The following is a 22,109-nucleotide window of genomic DNA, read 5'->3' on the forward strand; positions in this document are numbered from 1 at the left end:
CTGCATGCATTGCTGCTTTATTTCATGAATTGGATAGTAGAGTCCTAAGCCTTCAACTGTAATTCTCTCCTTGGATTCATGAGTGGCAAAGGGGACAGACTGAATTGGGTGCAGCTGAAGCCAGGGCATCAGGATTTCGACCACAGCATCTAAGTTAATGTGGAGGAAGTTCTGTTTCCCATTGCAGAGCTCTTCAGCCTTCTTGTCCCTGCCCAACCATATCAGCACTGGATTCTATGCTTTCATTAGGTGCTTCCCCCACTGCACTCCATCTCATAGCATGCAGCAAGCAATGATGCTCTCTGTGTTGTTTTCTGTATCATACCTTCAATCTTGGGGCAGGGGAACAACATCTTAGTGAACTTTCTATCAACACTTTTGTTCCTCCATGTTTTCTAATTTCTTCCCCGCCACACTGGAACAAGGTTGTAAGAAGGTTGTTTTTTTTTTTTTTTTAACATATAGCCCACTTGGACCTTTAGCTACAGCTGATATTACTGATGCTAATTAAGAAGCATCTTTGAAACATAAACGTATTCTCTTCTTGTGATCAGAGGAATTGTAAAGTCTTTGGTTTGAGGTTAAGAAATATAATTTTAACTTGTGTTTTAAGTTATGACAATTAATATAACTGATTAGGTTTCCATGATGTTTTTGTAGCAAAATAGGAAATCGTTTTAATTTCCTATTTATGCCTCACAAGCTTCTAGGTTTTTTTTAGCACTAAAATTTTTATTCACTAAATTACACTAATTTTATTCAGCCCTAAGTACAGCTGTGATATTTTCTGCTTAAATTAGTATCTAATACTTGAACATTCTCTTTTGATGTTAATGAGAAAAAAATCAGATTTTGACAAATTAATACAATAACATACTAAGGGTAATCATAATAGACCTACAGACAGGTCCTTAGTCTAATTCAGGAAGTAATGATTAAGTTGCATCAAATATTTTATCACAAACTTCTGATAGATTTTGGTGAAGTTCTACTTACTTGCAGTGCAGTAGGATTGTCACCTTCCTCCAATGACCATGCAGTTGGATCCTTTTAAGTCTTCAGATTTTGCAACTCTCCCTACCTTAAATAATACATTATTTCTTAAAGACTAGGTTAGGAGACGCATCATTCAAGCAAAATAAGAGGCACATGGTTATATTCACGCCTTTGTTTAAATTATTCCAACTGAAAGGTCTATAACTTACTGCCTCTGTTGTCAGAAACAACAGAAATAAACTTTCAAGAAGGATTAAAATGAAGAGAGTATAATGACCTTGCAGACCAGCCCATTCTGTACATCAAGAGGTGTGTGAAACGAGGCAAACTAATAGAACATCAGGATGGATGTAATAAGCAGAGGAGCAGCATAATAAGAAATGTAGATAAATGAACAGAAACAAATACAAAGCATTAAGGCAAGGGTGGGCAAGATACGGCCCATGGGCTGGATCCAGGCTGCCAGTTGATTGCATCTGGCCTGTGGCTGACCCTGCAGTGCTCCACATAGGGCTGAACCCTGTCCAGAGCAGCCGGCACTGTGATCCTTCCCACATCCCCCTCACGCCCATAAATGGTTCTGCCCCAGCCTCAGGCCTGGCCCATAGCACAAAGTGGACAGAGTGGATGGAAGGCTGCTGGGAGCTGGAGCCCCACATACTGGGGCAGGAGCCACCTAGCTGCAGCTTCACCCCCATGTGGCTAGACCTGTGTTTGGCATGTATCCCCACAACAACTGCCGCTGCTTTCCCATGCTACCTGATGCCCAGAGTGGCACAGCAAGGGCAGGAGGAGATGGGGACACTGGGGGGGGAAGGATGAGCAGTACCAGGGCAGCTGCAGTAGTAGAGGCAGCAGTCCCACCAAGAAGTTGTGTGTGCTTGTCAAGGCTGGAGTGGTGCCGTTGGTGGGCATGGAAGCATGGTGCGGGCTGCCCTAGGTGGGAGTGGGTGGGGGCAGCCCCATATGGAGCACTGGTGGCAGCCAGGGGACGGATGGGGTGAGGGGACCACACCACCCAGGCAAACTTTACTGCATGTGTCCCCCGATCCTCCATCCCTCGCCCCTGGCTGGCTCCAAAGACCTAGCACACAGGTGGCCCCTCCCCAACCACACTATATATAAAAGTTAGACTTTTTATTTTGATCTATTATTCAATCACCTCTATTTACAGTACTCAAAAAACATAAATCAGGAGACAAATATTATTTGAATTAAAATGAAAATAAGTTATAGTAGGTGTTTGATTTTTAATATATGATGTTTTTTATCTACAATGTGTTAAAATCCTGTCTTCTGAAAGATTTTTTGTGTGGCCTTCAACAGCCTACCAAAGTTTGCTAAGTGGTCCTCCAACTGAAATCATTTCCCACACCTGCAGTAAGGCAATATAGAATATGAGGGGCACTGAAAACATTGAAAGTAGAAGTTATGTAGTAGGATTGATGGGCCAGGAAAGTTATTTTATTGGCTTTAGTTGAACTAGATTTAAATTGGGGGCTGTGGATATCAGGAAAACAGAAGCTTTAGGAATTGAGACCAGAAAGATCCTGACATGAATAAAAGGTTTAGCAGTAAGAGGTTAGAAGAGGAGAAATGAAGCTTTGGAATTCTATTATGAGGAGAGAAATGGCAGGATTTGGACCTCCGTGGCAAATGAGGTGGTAGTTAAAGGTGGTAGGCTGTTAAGGATGACTGAGGTTGTAGGACAGGCGGTATTAACTGACAGGGAAGGGGGAAATGACAGAATATTGAGGAAGAAAGTGTTTCTCTATATTGAGCTTTAATTGATAATGAAATGTGTGAAGGCATAGTAGAGAAATAAAAGTGCGATTGATCTTCCCACTTCTGCCCTTTTGATTTGATCAAAAGGAAAGTGAAAAGACTTGGTCCTCAGCTAAGTGGTCGGGGGGAGTTGAAGTGACCATTTAAATTATGGGAGTACATAACGCCACCCAAAAACGGGGTTTAAAGGTCACCCACAGAGTGAGGGGAAAAAGTAAGGAGCAAAAAGATTGGAGACCCACATAGTAATATCCAGAAAGATGAGGGAAGAGGTTCCACTAGGAGAATCTAGCACATTTGCTTTAACACCAGTATCTTAATCCAAGTAAAACTGAATACAAATGAGCATTTCAGTTTGTTTGGTTTTTATTCTTAACCTGTTTCCGATTGCAGGACTCCTCAGCGTTAAGACTAACAATGACTTATTTTAAACGGTTGTAAGGAGGAACTAAATGTTTGTCCAGCAGGGCTGATCTTGAAGGTAGAGCAAGATAGACAAGTCAAATGACGTGAAGTTATCTTAAGTATCCTAGAAATGCCCAAGTTCAGCAGAGCACTTAACATGCACTGAATTTTCATGCTTAGGAACAGTCCCATGGGCAGTGTCCACATGAGTGCAGACATAAGTTTCCCCGGGGACAAGTAGCAGCGGCATACCTTTGCCACTGCTACTTGTCCCCAGTGAATGTCTGTGCCACGTGCCCTCTGGCACATGGCAGGTTATCCTGGGTGGGATAGGGGAGGCTGGCCCCAGGTTATCCTGGGTGGGATAGGGGAGCAATTGTGCTGGCCCCAAGAGCCTTGCCTGGGGTCCTGGGAGCCTCGGGGACCCTCAGCCACGGCACTCCTCCAGCTGGAAGCCTGGCCGGCAGCTGGAGTGTGGCTCTGGCTGGCCAGGCTCTGGTTTTGGGCGGTGTGTACTTTTACTATATGTACCGCCCCTGGTTTTTTTTGGCATTATTTTTGGGGGGGGTTTTGAGCCTGAGATCTTCCAGGGTTACCCCCTCCCCCCAGTACTGCAAGGTAGCAGTGTAGGCAACACCTGCATGTGTGAAGTGTGGAGCTGCAGATGGGTCTGTGGCATCACATACCTCATATTTGTGCTCATCTGGATGCAGCCATGGAGTTCATTTGAAGTAAGTTTGTGCTTAACTGTTTTATGGAATAGAGGTATAGATGTATACTTAGTGCATGTATGATGGCTCGATTGTAAATTTATAATAAACCATTCCAAACCAATGATGGCTTGAGCTGCATGCCTGGGTTTTTGTTAGATAAAGACTCACAGCCCAGCTACACACTACCAGTATGGTATTATTCGAGGTTGTTACAGTGACATGTTTTTCTTCACATGTGCTATTTATAGTATGTGCAGTTCACCTTTGTTTCCAATTTATGTTTCAGTTCTTCAAACATTGGTATTGGTGCTCTCCTACAATATTGGAGGGATCAAGTCTCTCTTTGAAACAGTACTAAATACTTTTTTCCCAACTTATTACTTAATCTTTTTTGTATGTTACCTTCCTAAACAGTATCTGCTTGTTATTTGCTGTCTGTATTCCGCAAGAACATGGTTCATAAACCAATTCCAATATTTTATCTGGGTAACAATTCCCTCCCACCCACCCTAGGAAATAGTCTCAACTTCTGAGTTAAATTACAAATCGTAGTGTATTTTGATGAATAAGTCAAGGTAAAGTAACTAAAGATAGCAGCACTTTGGAGGTTTGACAGTTTAGGGGAAAATGGGATTTATGTTCTGTCTCCATTTTTTTGGCATAGTGTTGTCCAGCACAGATAAAAATAAATCAAATGTCTTTTATGTTTTCTTAATTGTTAGCTGCTTGGAAAATTATGAGTCAGGTAAATTTGTAACCTTGTAAGTATTATTCGGTCCACAGTTGCACTCTTACCCTTCATTTATCTGCTTTAAATGCATGATGACCTTAAGATGGCTGGCTTCACTGCTGCATTATCATTGTCTGAGGTATAGAAGTGTTCAGTTTAGTTGCGGTTTTCCAACAGGGCTGCATGGCTTGTTCTGTTTGCTTGGCAAAATTGTTCAGATCTCCATGCTCCAAGATTGAATTACTTAAAAATTCATTCATAGAAAAGCAGACACTTTTGTGTACAGTGAGGCATCACTTGCCGGCTCATCCAACGTTCACTAACCACAGCTGTTTTTCTCACAGCTCATATTAGATGCACGGATTAGACACTGAATAGATTTTTTTTCTTCCTAGATGGCACTTCATATGCTGTGAATTTATCAAGACACCTTATTTAAGAATTTAAGTGAATGGTCACTTGATGTTGGAAAGAGTGTATAATTTGAAGTAATGAGCAAAACTTTTGTATTAAACTGTTTGTACATGCAATCAATGCTACTTTAACAGTATTTAGAAAACTTGTATCTTCTAGCAAAATGGGTACATAACATAAGTGAAGGTGAGGTGTGGTGTTTGTTTTGTTTTATTTTTGGCCAGTTATTTTCAAAATCACAGTTGTTAAGGCCTTGATTAAATAAGAAGAAAGGGAATTTAGGCAGTGTGGGTTAAGTGGATTTGATCGAAAGGAAAGTGAAAAGGACTCGGTCCACAACTAAATTTTAATTTAAGTGCTAATCCTGACCAAGGAACAATGGGCTGTGATAGCCAGTTGGCATTAATAGTTAATTTCAGGATGGATTTTATGTTCCCTAACCAAAGCTTAGCAGATTCTTTGAGTGTGGTTTGTGATGAGAGAATATTATTTCTTAGAAATGAGAAATTCTATTAGCTATTGATATTGATGATACAAACAACTCAGTTTTCTGAAGAAAGCTGCTAAAAAGGGCATCCTGGATAATAAAAACAACACAAATATTTGCTAACTTGAAGTATCAAGTGCTAAATTGGGTAATTACATGCTAAAGCATTAAGTTACTTAACTATATATCCATATATACTAACTAAAGAAGTTGTCTAAATTTGAAGACTAAAAATCCAAAGAAGAGGTTTTGCTTATAATTGATGCCGTCAAATTTTAAGTCAGTGTCAACTGAAAAGTTTTTAAGAGGTTTCTTGTATTTTGCTCTGATACATGGACTAAACAGGAAAGGGATGAGAGGGGTTTTTCTTGTTTTATTCAAATAGAAAATTAGCAGTATTGCTTTCTGAGCCGTATAAAATAGGTAATACAAGGTAAGTAAGTTTCAGAAAGGAAAAAAAAATCAATTGCTTGAAGAAGCTTTGTTTACTAGGTTTAATACCTCAGTATACATGTAAATAATATTTGCGATCCAAAACGAAAGGACTGAAATTGGATTTTGCACAATTAAAGCTATTTTTCAATTATGCATCTTTATGAGAATGCATACTGCATCAAATCTCAGTTTGCAGATGTCAGTGCTGGGTATATCACCTAGGAGTGCTTTATTTAAGTTTAGTTTAGGAGAGGCAGGTGATCACACTGGGGAAAAGTAATAGAGACAAAGGTAGAGGGAATTGGATTAGGTTGGCTAACATGAATGCAGATTAGACTTTTGGAAACTTCTAATACAGCTGAAAATGTCAATTTTGAGATGCTAATTACCATATTTACCTAAACTGAAGAGTATTCTAATTTAAGATGACTCCCCAAACAATTCTATTCTGTGCATGGAAAATAATGTTATAATTTTCCATGTATAAAATCTAACTATTGGAGGGTCATCTTAAATGCTTTCCCCTCTTATACCACTGTGGCAGGGAAAGTAGCAATAGCAGGGGCAGGCTGCCAGACCCATACTCCACACTCCTTGCCCCCCCTCTGCTCCCCCTACCCCTTGTCTTCTGTGGCAGCTCTGGCTCCACAGCAGTCAGTACCAGTGGCCCGAGCCAGGTAGAAGCAGCAGCAGCTGTATGCAGGACCACAGCCGGCACAGAAGTCAAATGTTTGGGGGGGGAGGTGCGCAATGGTGGGAGGATGGAGGTTTCCCCTGTGCTCCCCCCAAGCATCACACCGTGGGTCTCCCCCATGTTCCCTTCCCCTTCTGGATCTCCCCCAAGGTCGTCCAGTCCACCATGTGGTCTCCTTTGGGCAGGTCTTGCCACACGCCTCCTTTCCCACAGCACAAGCCACCCAGCCCTGTGGACATAGCAGCTCGGCTCTAGTTTTGTCCTGCTCTGGAGCTGGGTCTACAGCAGCCACCTAATATAATACAAGATTGCAAAAAGTTGATAGGTCAAAGATTACAAAAATAGCATACCAAATGACATTCAGCTGAGATTATTTGAAGGCTGCAAAAAGTGAGCCTGAAAAATTACCTTTGTGTGTGAGTATTGTATCATGGTGCATTAAGTTTTTAAAAATACTAAAACTAGTACTTGAATGCTTTGTAACATCCTGTGTAACTTAGTCTGCTTGCCTTTGTTTAATGTGGTTCTGCAAGAAAAATAGACATTTTTTCCTCTCCTTAATCTAGATTGGGGGTTGCTACAGTCTTAACGTCTTTTCTGTGCGTGACAACAAATTATCTCGAATTCCCCCTGAAATTTCACAAGCCACTGAGCTTCATGTGCTAGATGTCGCTGGAAACAGGTAAAAGATTTTATAATTTCATATTCCTTTGCTGGTATTTCTTTATACGCTATAAAGAAATGTTCTTTTATGTTTGAGAACAAAGTGGCAAAAGTTTTTCCTTCTTTATTAGTAAAAATATTATAGATTTACCAATACAATCCTCCTTCTTAGTTTCATAGTTGGTAGGGTTGGAAGGGACCTGAGCAGATCATCAAGTCTGACCCCCTGCCATGGCAGGAAAGAGTACTAGGTCAAACAACCCCAGCAAGGTGTACATCTAGCCTCCTCTTAAAGATCCCCAGGGTCGGAGCCAGCACCACTTCTCTTGGAAGTTGGTTCCAGATCCTAGCTGCCCTGACAGTGAAATAGTGCCTCCTGATATCTAGCCTGAATTTACCCTCTGCCAGCTTGTAACCATTATTTCTAGTCACTCCTGGTAGTGCTTGGGGAAACAGGGGTTCCCCCAGTGCCTGCTGATCCCCCCCTGACTAGTTTGTAACAGGCCACTAGATCCCCCCTCAGCCTTCTCTTCTGGAGGCTGAACAGGTTCAGGTCCCTGAGCCTCTCCTCATAAGGCCTGCCCTGCTGCCCCTGATCATGTGAGTGGCCCTCCTCTGGACCCTCTCCATGTTGTCCACATTCCTCTTGAAGTGTGACGCCCAGAACTGGACGCAGTACTCCAGCTGAGGCCTGACCAGTGTCACACAGAGCGGGAGGATCACCTCCTTGGACCTGCTCGATGCATCTGTGGATGCATGACAAGGTACAGTTGGCCTTCCTGATTGCATCCCCACATTGTCGGCCCATGTTCATTTTGGCATCAGTGATGACTCCAAGATCCTTTTCCACCTCTGTACTGACAAGAAGGGAGTTCCCCAACCTGTAGGTATGCTGCTGGTTCTTCCGCCCCAGGTACATCACTTTGCACTTGTCAGTGTTGAATCCCATCCTGTTCTCATCCGCCCACCCCTGTAACCTGTCTAGGTCCGATTGCAGCCTATTCCTCCCTCCTAGCATGCCCACTTCTCCCCACATCTTAGTGTCATCTGCGAAATTGAACAGGGTGCTTTTTATACCCTCGGCCAAGCCACTGTCAAATAGTAATTCCAAAATAACCAATGTGGATTGTAGCTTTGTGGGGCAACACCTTCGGAAGCCTTTTTGCTGCAAATTAGTCACAATTATACTTCCTGAATGATTTCATCCATAGGGAAAAAAGGTTTCTAATTTTTTTACAGTATGCTTCTGAACTTAAATTTAAAGCAGATTGATCCTGGTTTCAGTTGAAGCCTTCACGGTGAATTGAATATTTGCCTGAATACCAGGTAGTCCTTCTGAAGTAGGAGTCTGGCCTTCAAATTGCTGATATTAAGACTATTACAGTTATATAATATCAGTACAGAAACTTTAGACCGTATTTGGAGAAAAACAGTACAGGCCCCAGATAATCTGGTTTTGAAATCTGCTTTCTCTCATGAATCAGAAATGACAACACAGGGAGGGGTAGGACACAGGTAAACACAGCATGATGATGCTGCACTTGGAAATAGCAATTAGGGTCTTATTTATTTAATCTTATATCCTAGGTTCTTATTTATAAGTACGTTAGACCATAGAGCCAATAGACATGCAATTTTAGTGTTGCCGTCACAAAAACCTGCTAATCAGGAATGTATTTTCCCCTAGTAACTTTCCTTTTGTGTCTATATATTTTTACCACTGTTCAAACTGGTTCATCTTAGCAAACAACAAGACTTGCATGTTTTTTGAAGTAGGATGGTTACAAAAAAGTAGTGTGTAGCTATCTAACGTACTGAGCAGTCTGATAGGGACAAGCACCCTGACTTCCTAGTAAGGTAGGCTTCACGTTTCTGAAGTGGCACACCCAAAAAATAGACATTCTGCAAATTGGTAGGTACTTTTAGAGATTATGATCATGAAGATAATAGTCACTTCAGTTACATAATTATTTCCTTGTAGTTTTAATCAGGAAGACGTAAAAATATTCTAGCAGAAAGGAGACAAAAATTATAAGACATTTCTCAGTATTTCTTCAAATAGTGAGTATTAATATTTTTTGCCATAGATGTGCTTGCTTGTTTTATAGTGCACCTTTTGCCTCTAGCTGTAGTCATAGGGACAGAAATAAAGTAAATCTCACTCTAACTGAAAACTAGCAGTAAAAAAAGGATGTTGATTATGCTGGAGCTTACTCTTGCTTATTTCAGAAGAGTAGATATTCTTCTGCCTGTGCAACCTCCTGCCTGTCTGGCTCACTGATCAATTTGGGCAGTGCTGTTTTGGGTATGGATGATCATGTATTTTTATCGTGGTGGATCCTAAAAGTTTCAATCTAGAATTGGGGCCTCATTCCATTAGGCACTGTAAGTACAATAATATGATGTTCTTTGCTTGAGATGACTATCCAAGTGTGAGAAGCAGCTAAATATACCAGGCAGGGAGCACTGAGTCACCTGTATTTTCACTTTTCCTTTTCCTTATATAATGCAATCTGTAGGCAGTATGGGCGGAGAAACAGCATCAGGTTGATTTAATTCATTTAGAGACTGACCTGACATATCTTTCATTTCTTTCTGAATTAGGTTGACACATCTTCCTCTTTCACTGACTACCTTAAAGCTAAAGGCTTTGTGGTTGTCTGATAACCAGTCCCAGCCTTTGCTGACGTTCCAGACTGACACAGACCCTGAAACAGGAGAAAAGATTTTAACATGTGTATTGCTTCCCCAAATACCTTCTGAGCCTGGTTGCCAAGGTAAACACTTTTAAACTTATTCCAATATAAAACAAAAATGGCTTCTCTGGGTAGTGTATTGTGGCTTCTTCTAGAGGTATACAACAGGTTTTCAGTTTATCCCTTTTAAAAAGAAGTAATTAGAAATGAACAAAAATTTAGGCTGGAGTTTTTTTGCTAAATGGCTTTTCTTACTGATTTCTACTGTAATGCACTTATAATTAACTCCAGTGCGTGAATAATATTTTTTTACTGAAAATATGAAGACAATAAAATATGGTCTAAAACATTGAATATCTAATCATATATCCCAGATATGCAAAAAGATTCAGTAATAGAGATTACATGTGCACAGTAGGTATGCACCGAAAAACAGGCACGTGACTATGGAATGGAGTTGAAAGTTTTTAATTTTTCTTAAAAAGATAATAATAAAAATAATAATAAATAGCTGATGCCATAATGAGTAGACGTAGTTTCTAGAATATGACCTATCAGTGGTAGTAGGGTCCCTTTCAAATGGAAATACTGCACAGTAACTGCTAAAAGATTAGATTATATCTTTTATTGAACTATGTAGTTTGGAGAGATGTTAGACTTGTTTTTGACACAAAATGACCCAGGAGCATTTTGTATCCAGAACCTTGTCTAAAGATCTCTTCTGACTAAATAGTTGGGTCAGTAGAGGTTATTAATAAATCTTGCCTCTCGCATATTCCTCGGGCTACAACTACAATAATGCTACTAAAAGAATAGATGAAAGTTTGAGAGGAAGTGGATTAAATTGTTAACTCCTTTAGTTTGTTCCTTCAACCTCAAACCCAGCTAATATTTGAGCTGCAGCATGTATAATAAGTGTCTTTGGGTCTTAGGTGAAATTTTAGAATCCTTTGCAATGTTTGCTGTGTTACCACTTAAGTTTGAATACTCATGCATCATTAAAAGATGCTAGCTATATATTAGTATTTTGGGTGAACTCCACTGGGAGCTCTGTGCCTCCATGGCGAGGCTTCCCCCGCCCGCCCGCAGCAGTTGAGGGCACAACTCTGTGTCGCCATCCCAGCTCTTGTCAGGCGGGCAGGGGATGCTTTTCCATGACAGTGCAGGGCTTGTAGTGGTGGTGGCACTGACCTTCCCTCCCTGACTCTGTCCTGCTGCTCTGGGTCCTGCCTGCTGGGCTGTGGAGGCCCCTGGGGGAGGACAGCAGATGGGGAACCCCGAGCCTGGAGCAGGCAGCCTGTCCCCTCCCCACATGAAAATCTGGGGGGCATATGTCCTCCAGGAAGTGCGTCCAGTAGAGGGGAGCCAGCCCCTTTCCTGCCACCCGTGGCTCCATCCCACTCCCTACCCAGGCCCTGTGGCTGTGCATTCCAGCCTGGAGTCCCAAGCCCCAGCCCCACCCCTGCCCAACTCCCTCCATCCCTCACTATGGGATCTTCAAACCTCCCCCGCCAGAGTTACCTCTCGGAGCTGCTCTCCAGGCTGCCTGGCGGCCATGTGTATGTGTATGTGCACATGTGCACCTGGCGCATCATGCCTGACTGCCCTCCTCCTGCTCCTCCCAGCTCCTTTCAGGCTGGAATTCTGCTAGTCTGTAATGGGAAACCCACTGTTTCCCATGTTTTTCTCCTTTTCTTCATTAGCGACCTGGATGAGGGTGTGGCGAGCACCCTGTTCAAGTTCACTGATGACACCACCTGTGGGGTAAAGTGAATACACCGCCAGGCAGGGACCGCATCCAGGCAGACCTGGATAGGTTAGAGGAGTGGGCAGATCTGAACAGGATGCTGTGCAACAAGGACAAATGCAGAGTGCTGCACCTGGGGAGAGGGAACCAGCATTATGGTTATAGGTTAGGGGCTGACCCTCTTGGCACCACAGAGAGATGCTGGAGTCATGATTGACTCCAGGATGAATATGAGTTGCCAATGCGACGAAGCAATAGGCAGAGCCAACTGCACCCTGTCCTGCATCAACAGGGGCATCACTAACAGGTCCAGAGAGGTCTTGCTCCCCCTCTATGCAGCACTGGTCAGGCCGCAGCTGGAGTACTGTGTCCAGTTCTGGGTGCCGCACTTCAGGAGGGACGTGGAGAACCTGGAGAGGGTCCATGGTTGGGGGCCTCCATGGCCAGCCCAGTGAGGAGAGGCTGAGGGACCTGATTCTCTTCAGTCTCCGCAAAAGGAGACTGAGAGGGGATCTTGTGGCTGCCTACAACCTTATCAGGGGCCAGCAGCAGGGACTCGGGGAAAGTCTGTTCACCAGGGCCCCCCTTGGAGTCACCAGGAACAATGGCCACAAGCTGAGGGAGGATAAGTTTAGGTTAGATATTGGGAAGAACTACTTCACTGTAAGGGTGGCCAGAGCCTGGAATAGGCTTCCCAGAGAGGTGGTGCTCTCACCTTCCCTGGAAATCTTCAGGAGGAGACTGGATAGGCACCTGGCTGGGGTCTTATGACCTCTGCCACCCCCAGTGCCCACGGCAGGGGGTCGGACTCGATAATCTGTTTAGGTCCCTTCCGACTCATTGATTCTATGAAAGGAGAAAATCTGGGTTTTACCACTTTTTTGTGACAAATAGAAAACCCAGATCCCTGGTGATAAGGCACTGTGCTCACCTTTTATGTAAGAATATAATTGTTAGAGCACATGCAGGAAGTGGAAGATGTGGGTTTTAGCTTCATTTCAGCCAGAAGATGGTTCAGTCCCCTGTGTTTCACCTACTAGGAGAATGCCCTAACAAACAGGCTAGAGGCTAGGCTAGACTGGGGCACTCTCCATCTTTCTGGCTGAAGCTTGACTACTCTGTAAGAAGGAATAAAATAGCAAAAGGTGGGGGAAAGCCAGAGGGAGCATGGCTGTTGCCCATAAAATGGGCACTCTCTGGAGTGTGGGAGTCCCATTTTCCGGTCCCTGTTTCTACAAACTTTGCATTAAAGAGTTACTGGATAATATGCGTGAGTGGTCTTGGCTATGCTAAAGACTCTCATCCTCTTATACAACAGTGATTGGAGCCAAATAGAAAATTTAATGTTGCCAGGACTCTCAGCATTTCTAGTCCCTTTGATACAGAATGTCTTAAATCATAAGTCTAAAAAGGATGTGGATTAAATAAAAATCTTCTTAAGTTAAAAATAAAAAAAGAAAAGAAACCCCCCCCAGGTCCCAAAGCTACATTGAAAAATACCTTGAAAATAAAAATCTGAACATCTGAGATCCAAAGACAACTACAAAGATCCCAGTTTTTCTAGGTCATCATTTCTAAGCAAATCTGATAGATTTTCTTTTTCCTTTTTTTCCTCTGTGTGTGTGTGTGCGTGTGTGTGTGTGTGTGTGCGCGCGCGCGCGCGCATGCGCGTATGCAGTAGAATATAGGTTGGTAAAAGAAGGGCATTGGGTGTGCAGCTGTGAGAGACATTCATGATTTGGCAATAAGAAGGCAAGAATGATGGCATTCTTGATGTAAATAAAAACTGTCTTTTACACAGATTTTATACATTTAGGCTCTCAAGCTTTCAAAATGGTTATGGCAAAACTAATCGGCCAGAGTACAAAACATTTGCCTTTGCCCTTTACTGTAGAAGTTTGGTAGAGGAAAAACTAAACTATGAACAACAGGAACCCCCCCCCCCCCCCCAAAATGTATTATAGTGAACAGTCAGTGCAATTTTGCAAGTCAGTATGAATGTTAGGACATATACTTACTCTTTTATGAACTTCAGCTTTTTATTTCTGTTGTAACAGATAACCTGCCACGATGTGGTGCTTTGGAGAGCTTAGTCAATGAAGTATCAGATGAAACCTGGAATGAGCGCGCAGTAAACAGAGTCAGTGCAATCCGCTTTTTAGAAGATGAAAAAGATGAAGAGGATAATGAAATGGTAAGTTCCCCAAAGACTAATACACGCACATAATGACCACAGTGTAAAAGGTGTCTGAGTGCTATATATTTTCTGAAACATTTCAGCAGTAGCAGGGGACCTTTTACATGCACGTTTGTAACAGAACTGCTAAACCTTTGGCTTTAAAATCTTTTACCTCGCAGCTCTTTCAGCCTCTCCTCCCCCTTCTTGAAATATACTTTTAACTTCTGCTGAAACAAGGCAATTTTGCTGTGAAAATAAGTCATCTTAATTCTCTCCCTCCTACCCCCTTTAGGATTTCTTCCATTTTTCCAAAAGAAAGTTAAAATTAAGGTTTTCCTATTCTTTTATGGAAGGTACAAACCCTGCCTTCATATTTGTTAGATGGCAGTTAAGGATTATCATACCCTGATGTGGTTCCCCACTGAGTTTTTCCACCATATCATATCATTTGTCTTTTCTCCCTATTCTTATTGCCTGTCCTTCCATTTCATGACCATTTGCATTGATACCAACATAGACCGTCCATGCCCAGGTGGAATGTGCTACATTTGTGTGTTTCCCACTCAAATGAAAAAAGTATGTTGGGAGCATCTGTCACTGTACTTATGAGACCTCAATTAAATGATCATTCCACGTTCTCTTTAGATCGAAACACGAGGGCATCCTTGCCTTTTCTTCACTCACAGAGCTTACTTGCAGAGATTGAGGCTTTAAAACCAAATTTTCAGTAGGCTTCTGAAAATGCCCTGATCAGATTTGCAGATTGTACTTATTCTGCACATTTTCAGAGGCATGCGGAAAATATAGCCTTTGACTGGAAGTGAACTTGCACTGAAACCTAGATCTAAAATCTCGAGACCTGGGGCAATTGCAGATCTTAACTTGGTAGCCTAAGATCATCCTGGTCTTAGATGTCACATAATAGAAGGGTGGCTTCATTCTGAAAAGTGATTTTAAAAAATTCAAAAACAGGTATGTTTTAATTTAGTAATCACTTCTATAGCCAATATGCTCAGGTTAGGAAAGGATCACAGGAAAGTAGGCCTGGAAGGAGCCTCACAAGGTCATCCCCCTGTTCAGGGCAGGGTCATCATCATCACTGACTAAACTATCCCAGTTGCAACTGAAAAAAAGGGTTTTCTTACCATTAGCGTTGCAAGTAGAACTACAGATCTGACATCAGGGTTTTTCCTTCCTGGAACTAGTAAAATGGTTTAGTAGCCCAAACTTGGTCCATTGATATCTATGGCACTCAGATGGCCTCAAGTTAGCTCCCACTGGAGTTGCTGATATAACTTGGGAGACAATTTTTGGTAATGCAGAGGAAGAATATCAAGTTTACTTTCTCCCTTTAACCTGTGTTGTCTATGCAAATTGATTGAAGTAATAAGCTTTATTTTTGCTAGTAAAGGCAAAACACAGGAGATGTGATTCCTGTGTACATAAAACAAACATAACAAATCTGTCTTTATGGAAGGGTGCCATATTTCTAGTACCTTTTTAGACCAAAGCTCCATTTTAAGGTTTGCATGTAAAGATGTAAATAAAAAGCTACTTAACGATATTCTTAACTTTTTTGTATTTATTGATTTCACTTCTGAAGCATTGTGTTAAAACATTGAACATCCCTTGTATATATGCCAAAACATTTTAATGGGCAATATATAGTGATGCTCTAGAGAAGTTGCAGGATTTTTCAAAAGCATCTAATTTTTTGTTATGTTAATGGAATAGGCTCACAAATCGCTTGTGGGTTTTTAAAAATCCCACTTGTATTTATGAAAGAACCACCACATTACAACTTAAAATGGGATTTTCACTTCAGTTGTTGTGGCTTTTAGATTAAAAGGGCCACATCAGGAAGGCTCTGCTCCCTCTTAAAAAAACAAAAAAAGTCTTCTACTGACTTTATCAGCAAGCACCTATGAAAATAATATTTCAGATCAAACATGGTTCTTACAAAAAAAAAAAGTACTTGGTTTGTAAATGCTTAAGCCTTGCAAGTATATGGTGTTTTTCCAAAAATAAAGACAAAAACAAAACTACTTATTCCACTGTTTGTTTTTAGAGAACACTTCTAAGGCGAGCCACTCCACACCCTGGAGAATTAAAGAGCATGAAAAAGACAGTGGAGAATTTACGGAATGATATGAATGCTGCTAAAGGACTGGATTCAAACAAAAACGAGGTCAATAATGCCATTGACAGAGTGACCACTTCTGTGTAGAATTTCATCTCCGGGTTTTACCTCCTGTGTCTTCCCCTGCTGTTGAAATGTTCCTGTTGTCTTCTGGGACCTCATTCAGCCCCTTTTTGTTGATCCATCACCTCTTGTATCTGAAAGGTGCTGCTCACTGGAAGAAAGTGCCTTATTTCAGCCAGGCATTGAACCAATAATCTCTGAATCAATATTGTAATTTTAATAGTTTTAGGGTTTTCTAATAAGTAGAATACACTACTGTATAGAGGGTGCCATATTTTTGTCTTACACAGAAGGGGAATATGCTTTTGCCTATGTGCTGGGGGTATTTTCCCAGTAGCTGGATATAATGGTGAGAAATATGGTTTTGTGGAAAAATGGAAACTTTTTTAACTTCCTTTTTGGCAGCTCAGATGGTGTAAATTTTAAAAATTATGTATAGGATTTTCCTTAACAAAATGGTGTATTTCTTTCTTTCCTTTTTTTTTTTTTTTTTTTTTTAAAGAAATTTTATCTTTAAACGGTACATATTTTAGTATGTGTGGAAGAGAATGCGAGTTTCATGGACAGTTGTATTCATTTGTTTGTACCACCCACTTGTGCCTTAATGTGTCTTGGTTTGTCAGGCTAGTCTTAAAAAAAGGTAACAAAATCCTTGAGCAGAGCAAGTAGGTTAGAACTGCAGTGCCTGTTTAGATATGTTTGGTAATTAACTTGTTGGGTGTGCTTTTTTTTCCAAAATGAGAACTAATGTTTATATCAGAGGATTAAACTTTGTGAAGCACAACAGTTAGTTTATTGTACACTAAATTGAGATTAAAATGACCAAACTGCTACAATTGTTCCCTACAACTGTACATTGTTCCCTACACAATGCACTCACACTTTAACTTAGCTGTAACAAGACCTCCTATTTTGGATACAGTGCTGCATTGCAGTTGGTAGAAACTCATGCTCCCACTCCTATATATGCCATTTGTAAAACAACCATTAAAAAATGCACAATAGACTTTCAGAAAAAAAAGTATGAAAATAGTTTTATGTACTGCACAAGAAAGTGTGATTTTTTTTTTTCCCCCCCAAGTGCTTTAGTGGTTTTATATAAACACATATAAGACCATAATAAAATCTTAAAGTCTCAGTAGTTTTTATTGTATTATTAAAATTCCAGTTAAACTAGGATAATACATTGTAATATATATCTGCACATCTTGTTATGCTGTGCCTTAAAGCAGAGGTGTCAAATAGCCAGCCCAAGAGCAGGATCCAGCACCTGAAGCCCTATCATCCAGTCCGTGGTGCTGCTTGTGCATGGGGGCCAGTCCAAGACCTGCCACATGAAGCAAACACCAGCCCCAGCCTCACCCACTGCACATGGTGCATGGAACCAGTCAGCAAACTTTGCATGTGGCACCTGCACCAGCCTAGTCCTGTCTGTTGGATATGGGGCCAATCTGGTTTGGGCTTGAGGACCAGCCCCACACACCAGATTCAACATTCAAGTAGCACAGGGCCAGGGCCAGTGCATGCTGCATGTGGCACCTAGGGCTGGATCTAGCGCACATGCTATGTGCAGGGGTAGTCTGGCTGCACAACGGCTCTGGGACACACTGCATATTGTGCTTGTGCCAGACCAGTTCCACGTGCTGGCTGTGGTGTGTGGGGGCTGGTCTGTGGTCCCAGTGCAGCCCACAGGGCCAGATAAATTTGATACCTCTGTTTTAAATAATCTAATGTGGCCTGCAAATTTGTTAGACATTCAGATTTTGGTATGTCTGAAAAAGTAACCTTTTTTTAAACTGACCTTAATGCTTTGTTAGCTACCAGATAGTGCAAATATAAAACACAGACAGTGGCCTTGTAAGGTTTCCTGTATTGTCACTGCTTATGTGCCTGGGCTCAGAAACAAAGGAAAACATATCAATCTCCATATTAAATCTGGGTCTGCTGAGGAGACTTGAAGTAGTGTTGTGATCTCTGTGTTGGCATGTGTTGTGTCTACTACATGCTGAAGAAGACAACTAACTAACTCATCACATATGGAGTAATTAACGGTCTTGAATTTTGGATCAAAACAAAGGAATGCATGTGACTTCTTGGGAGTCTGGGTATTATGTTCCTCAGTGAGCAGTCATTCAAAAGCATCACATTTCTGGAATTACATCTATTTGTAAGCCTTTTGTTAAAATTTCACAAAAATCCTTGTGATAAAGGAAGATCCAGGAAACAGAAGAAACCCTTTGTCCAGTATATATCAATTTATCAAGAATATTTTGAAACTTGAAGAAGCTAGCTAATTTAGGTTTTATCCAGTAGGCACCAGCGGTACTTACGAAGCAGAAGGAAGCAAAAATGGCAATTTCTCTCTTGAAATTATTCATTTTTGAGAGTTTATTCTTATTTTGAACACATTTAAAGTCATGTAAATCTGTAGAAGGATTGCACTCTTGCATTTTGACATAGAATGGTGACTTGCAATGTTTGGCTTGTTCAAATACTCCAGAATATAAGTCACACTTACACAAAATCAGAGGCATTTAAGCAAACCATATTGATGCCTATTGCAGCTTTCTTCCATATGCAGACACCGGTGTGAAATTGTGCAACTTGTCAGTGCCCATGTATAAGTACTTCATGTATTATTCCATTTCCTAAGTGTTCCTGGTTTGATCTTCAAAGCAAGCTTTAATTGCATGAGCTGCTGTGATGTGATAGGAATTGGATTTATCATGGGGCTCTTGTTTTGTTCTGGAGGCAGAGTTCTTTCAGAGCTCAAAAGTATGTTGCTGCTTAATTTTATTTTTTCTTTTATTTAGTTTGTGGCAGGATTGGTTACCTTCTTGCACAGGGTGCACTACCTTTTACTGTATTCATCCAAATATAAATATTCCATAATGTGAAAAATGCAGGACTCTTTATAGAGAGGGTCCATAAAAATCTTAGAAAATAACTCCTTTGAACTGAAGAAGGACAATTTAAAAAAGACAACCAGCAACACCACTATCTTCTCTGACAACTCTAAGTCTTCTACTGAGAGCTGACTAGCAAGACCTCTCTTTCAGCTTCAGAACAAGCAGTCTCTAGGGAAAAAGAAATGTTGAGCTTGGAAATTTGGTTATGGCCCAACATACCATCAAAGGTAAATAGTTTGCCACCCTCAAGCAAATACTACACCTTGCTGAAATCAGCACCATGCATAAGTCTTAAGAACTGTTTATTAGCCACTTTTCCATTAGGCAATTGCATCTTTACACCTGACTTATTACCACATGGTGCCCAAGTTTCATCATAGCCAAAGCAGGAACCAAGCAAATACCCAGAAGGCAGACTGGTTTAATTATATTCTAAATTAAATAATTTATTACATTTCTCATATGACAGGCTATTTGCTTATTTTTAAGACCATTCTTCTTCCTGGACTGACCAAAATAGTCAATTTTAGTTAAATCTTCAAGGAAAAATATTGTCAGAGTCATTTAAGGAGGAAAGCTTTGTTTTGTTAATGTCTTTGTAATATCCTGCATAACACTTCAGGATTCTAGCACACTGCAGACAATGTAGCAACATAAGTCGTAAGAAGGCATTTTGGAGAAACCAGTAGGGTAGGCAAATTTTCTGGGCTAGTAAATACTTAACTGTATTGCAACACCTGCCCATTTGTGTGGATGATCAGAACAGTGAGAATAGTGGTGGAAATTTAACTACTTGTGTTTCACAGTAATTTGCCACCTTGAATAAGTTAAAAGACCAAAGAAAATCCCATAGGAAGTTTGAATTTTGGGTACCATGTCTACAGCCAGTGTTTTGTCAAAGGTAATATTTGTCCCTTTTGTATCCCATTTGTAAGAATAATATCTTGTCTATAGCATTTTATAGGTCTCTTAAGAATTGTTAAGTGGTGTCTGAGTGTTGTCTGTGTTAAACGAGATAGTAACTGCTGACTTCTTTATAACCATTACTTTATAGTGGTTTTTTTCATTTTTTAAAATTCTTTAAACACACTGATTGTCCTGCTACTACTATAAAGTACAACAAGTAAGTATTTTACAGATGGGGAAAAATGTAAGTTATTTCAACAGTATGTATAGCATCTGATTTTCATCTCTGACAAATTGGGTAACTAGATACCTAAAGAAAACCTCTAGACCAAGATGGGAGAATGAACTGAATACTAACTTTTCAATTCAGTCAACATGCATTTAGTAATGGAACAGTTGTTGTTTAGTAGTCCTGTGTTCTTTTTTACTGTACTATTTTCTGTGTACTCTGAGTGGTAAGCAGTGAGCAATGGCTTTCAAGGTTTCTGCCTGGAAACTACTGGAGAGAAGGTGGCAGTGATCAGACCAGAAAGCAAGATTTGCACAGCCCTAAGTGTGGTGATTCCATGCCCACCACAACCAGAGAGGAATTGGGAACTCCTTCTGAAAGAAAAGAAGGAATCCACCTGTCATCCAGACTTGGAATCTCACGAGTCATGTTTAATGCTTAGATCCTGAGTTCAGGACAGCACACTGGAGCTCCTCTACAGCACTACCCGTTTTTAAGTGGCCATGTGGGTACCAATGTCACTGTCAGGAATGATGCTGAACAAAATTAGAGGTGACTGAGTCTCTCTGCATGAGAATAGAGGGGTTTGAAGTGCATGTGGTGGTTGTCTTGGTACATCTTGTTGAAGATAAAGTACAGGGCAGGGACTCTGGCATCAATGAGGTAAATGTGCCTAAGAAGTAGTGTCAAAAGGATTTTTTTGACAGCAGATATTCCAGAAAAGCAATTTGTTTTCCAGAACTGTAATTCATTTGATGATGACTGAGGAAAACATCTTTGGCTCTTATTTGACTAACCTGGTAAGAAGGGCTTTAACAAGGTTCTAGAGGTTAAAAAAAATAAAGACCAATTAGCCATGATGTGCTCAATACCAAGGGATGGAGACCAAGAGAAGATGCATAATTCTGAAGAGGGTTAGGAAAACACAATGTGGTATAGAGATGTACAAAGAAAAACACAATGTGGTATAGAGATGTGCAAGAGGAAAGCTAGTAGGGCAGACTGAAAAGTATTGTCAGTGCATATATATAAAAGGAAAGTGGGTGGAGAACAAGCGGTATGAACCGTAAGTCCTAGTATATAAAGCAAATTGTAATTAGAGTTGCAGAAACTTGGTGGAATACCTCCCATGACTTGAATACGTGTTCCAAGATCTGTATGTTTTTGCCTTAAGGTTGGGGGGAAGGTGGTGACAATGCACTATGTCAGGAAACACCCACCCCTCCTCACACACACACTTGTGCACACTCTGTCTCTCCTGCCACCCACCCCCTCACCCGAGATCAGAAGGAAGCAGAAAATCTGCATACAAGAGGGGCAGGGAGGAGAGAGTGGTGGTATTATGGGGGGAAGGGTCTATTATCTACTAACTCAGGAGGAACAGATGGATGAGGTTGTTCTTCAAGCAAGTAACAAGAATCCAAAGCCATATCCAAAAATGATGATGGTACTAATGGTGGTCTTAACATTTCTCAGATGACATTTTATTTTGCTGCATTATTCTTCCAGACAAGTAAGTTTTTAGCATGTGGAAAAGACCACTTTCTATTCCAGAAAGTTGAGGCAATAACTAGGAGGTAGTAGATCTTGAATTTTGTTCTCACAAATAAGGAATAATTGGTTATGAATATAAAGGTAATAGGAAATTTTAGGAAGAAGTGATCATGATATGAAAGAATTAATGATTCTAAGAATGGAGTGGCAGGCAATTAGTAAAACAAAGATAAAGGGCTTCAAAATAATATTTCAGTCAACAGAGACAAGTAGTAGACAAACAGTGAATGGATTTGAAAGATAAAGGTGTCTAGGAAAGTTTACAGTTCCTATCGAACATTCCGGTAGTATTGGAGTCTAAGAAAGAAGCTATTCCAATATGGAAGTCATATTAGTCTCATCTTTCTCATACAAGTTCAAAATT

General features: G+C 40.9%; 1 protein-coding gene across 1 annotated transcript in view; it reads left to right on the forward strand.

The window, feature by feature from the left end:
* Nucleotides 1-17,288, forward strand: part of LRRC1 (leucine rich repeat containing 1) — a 116,272-nt gene extending 98,984 nt beyond the window's left edge. The window contains exons 11-14 of the mRNA XM_090033868.1: nt 7,226-7,341; nt 9,927-10,099; nt 13,823-13,959; nt 16,013-17,288. Of these exons, the coding sequence (XP_089889994.1) occupies nt 7,226-7,341; nt 9,927-10,099; nt 13,823-13,959; nt 16,013-16,171 (585 nt within the window). The 3' untranslated portion in view covers nt 16,172-17,288. The remainder of the gene's footprint in view (nt 1-7,225; nt 7,342-9,926; nt 10,100-13,822; nt 13,960-16,012) is intronic.
* The last annotated feature ends 4,821 nt before the right edge of the window (nt 17,289-22,109 follow it).

This window comes from Crocodylus siamensis, chromosome 1 (assembly GCF_052110815.1).
Source record: "Crocodylus siamensis isolate JL-2025a chromosome 1, ASM5211081v1, whole genome shotgun sequence".
NCBI classification, from domain to species: domain Eukaryota; kingdom Metazoa; phylum Chordata; order Crocodylia; family Crocodylidae; genus Crocodylus; species Crocodylus siamensis.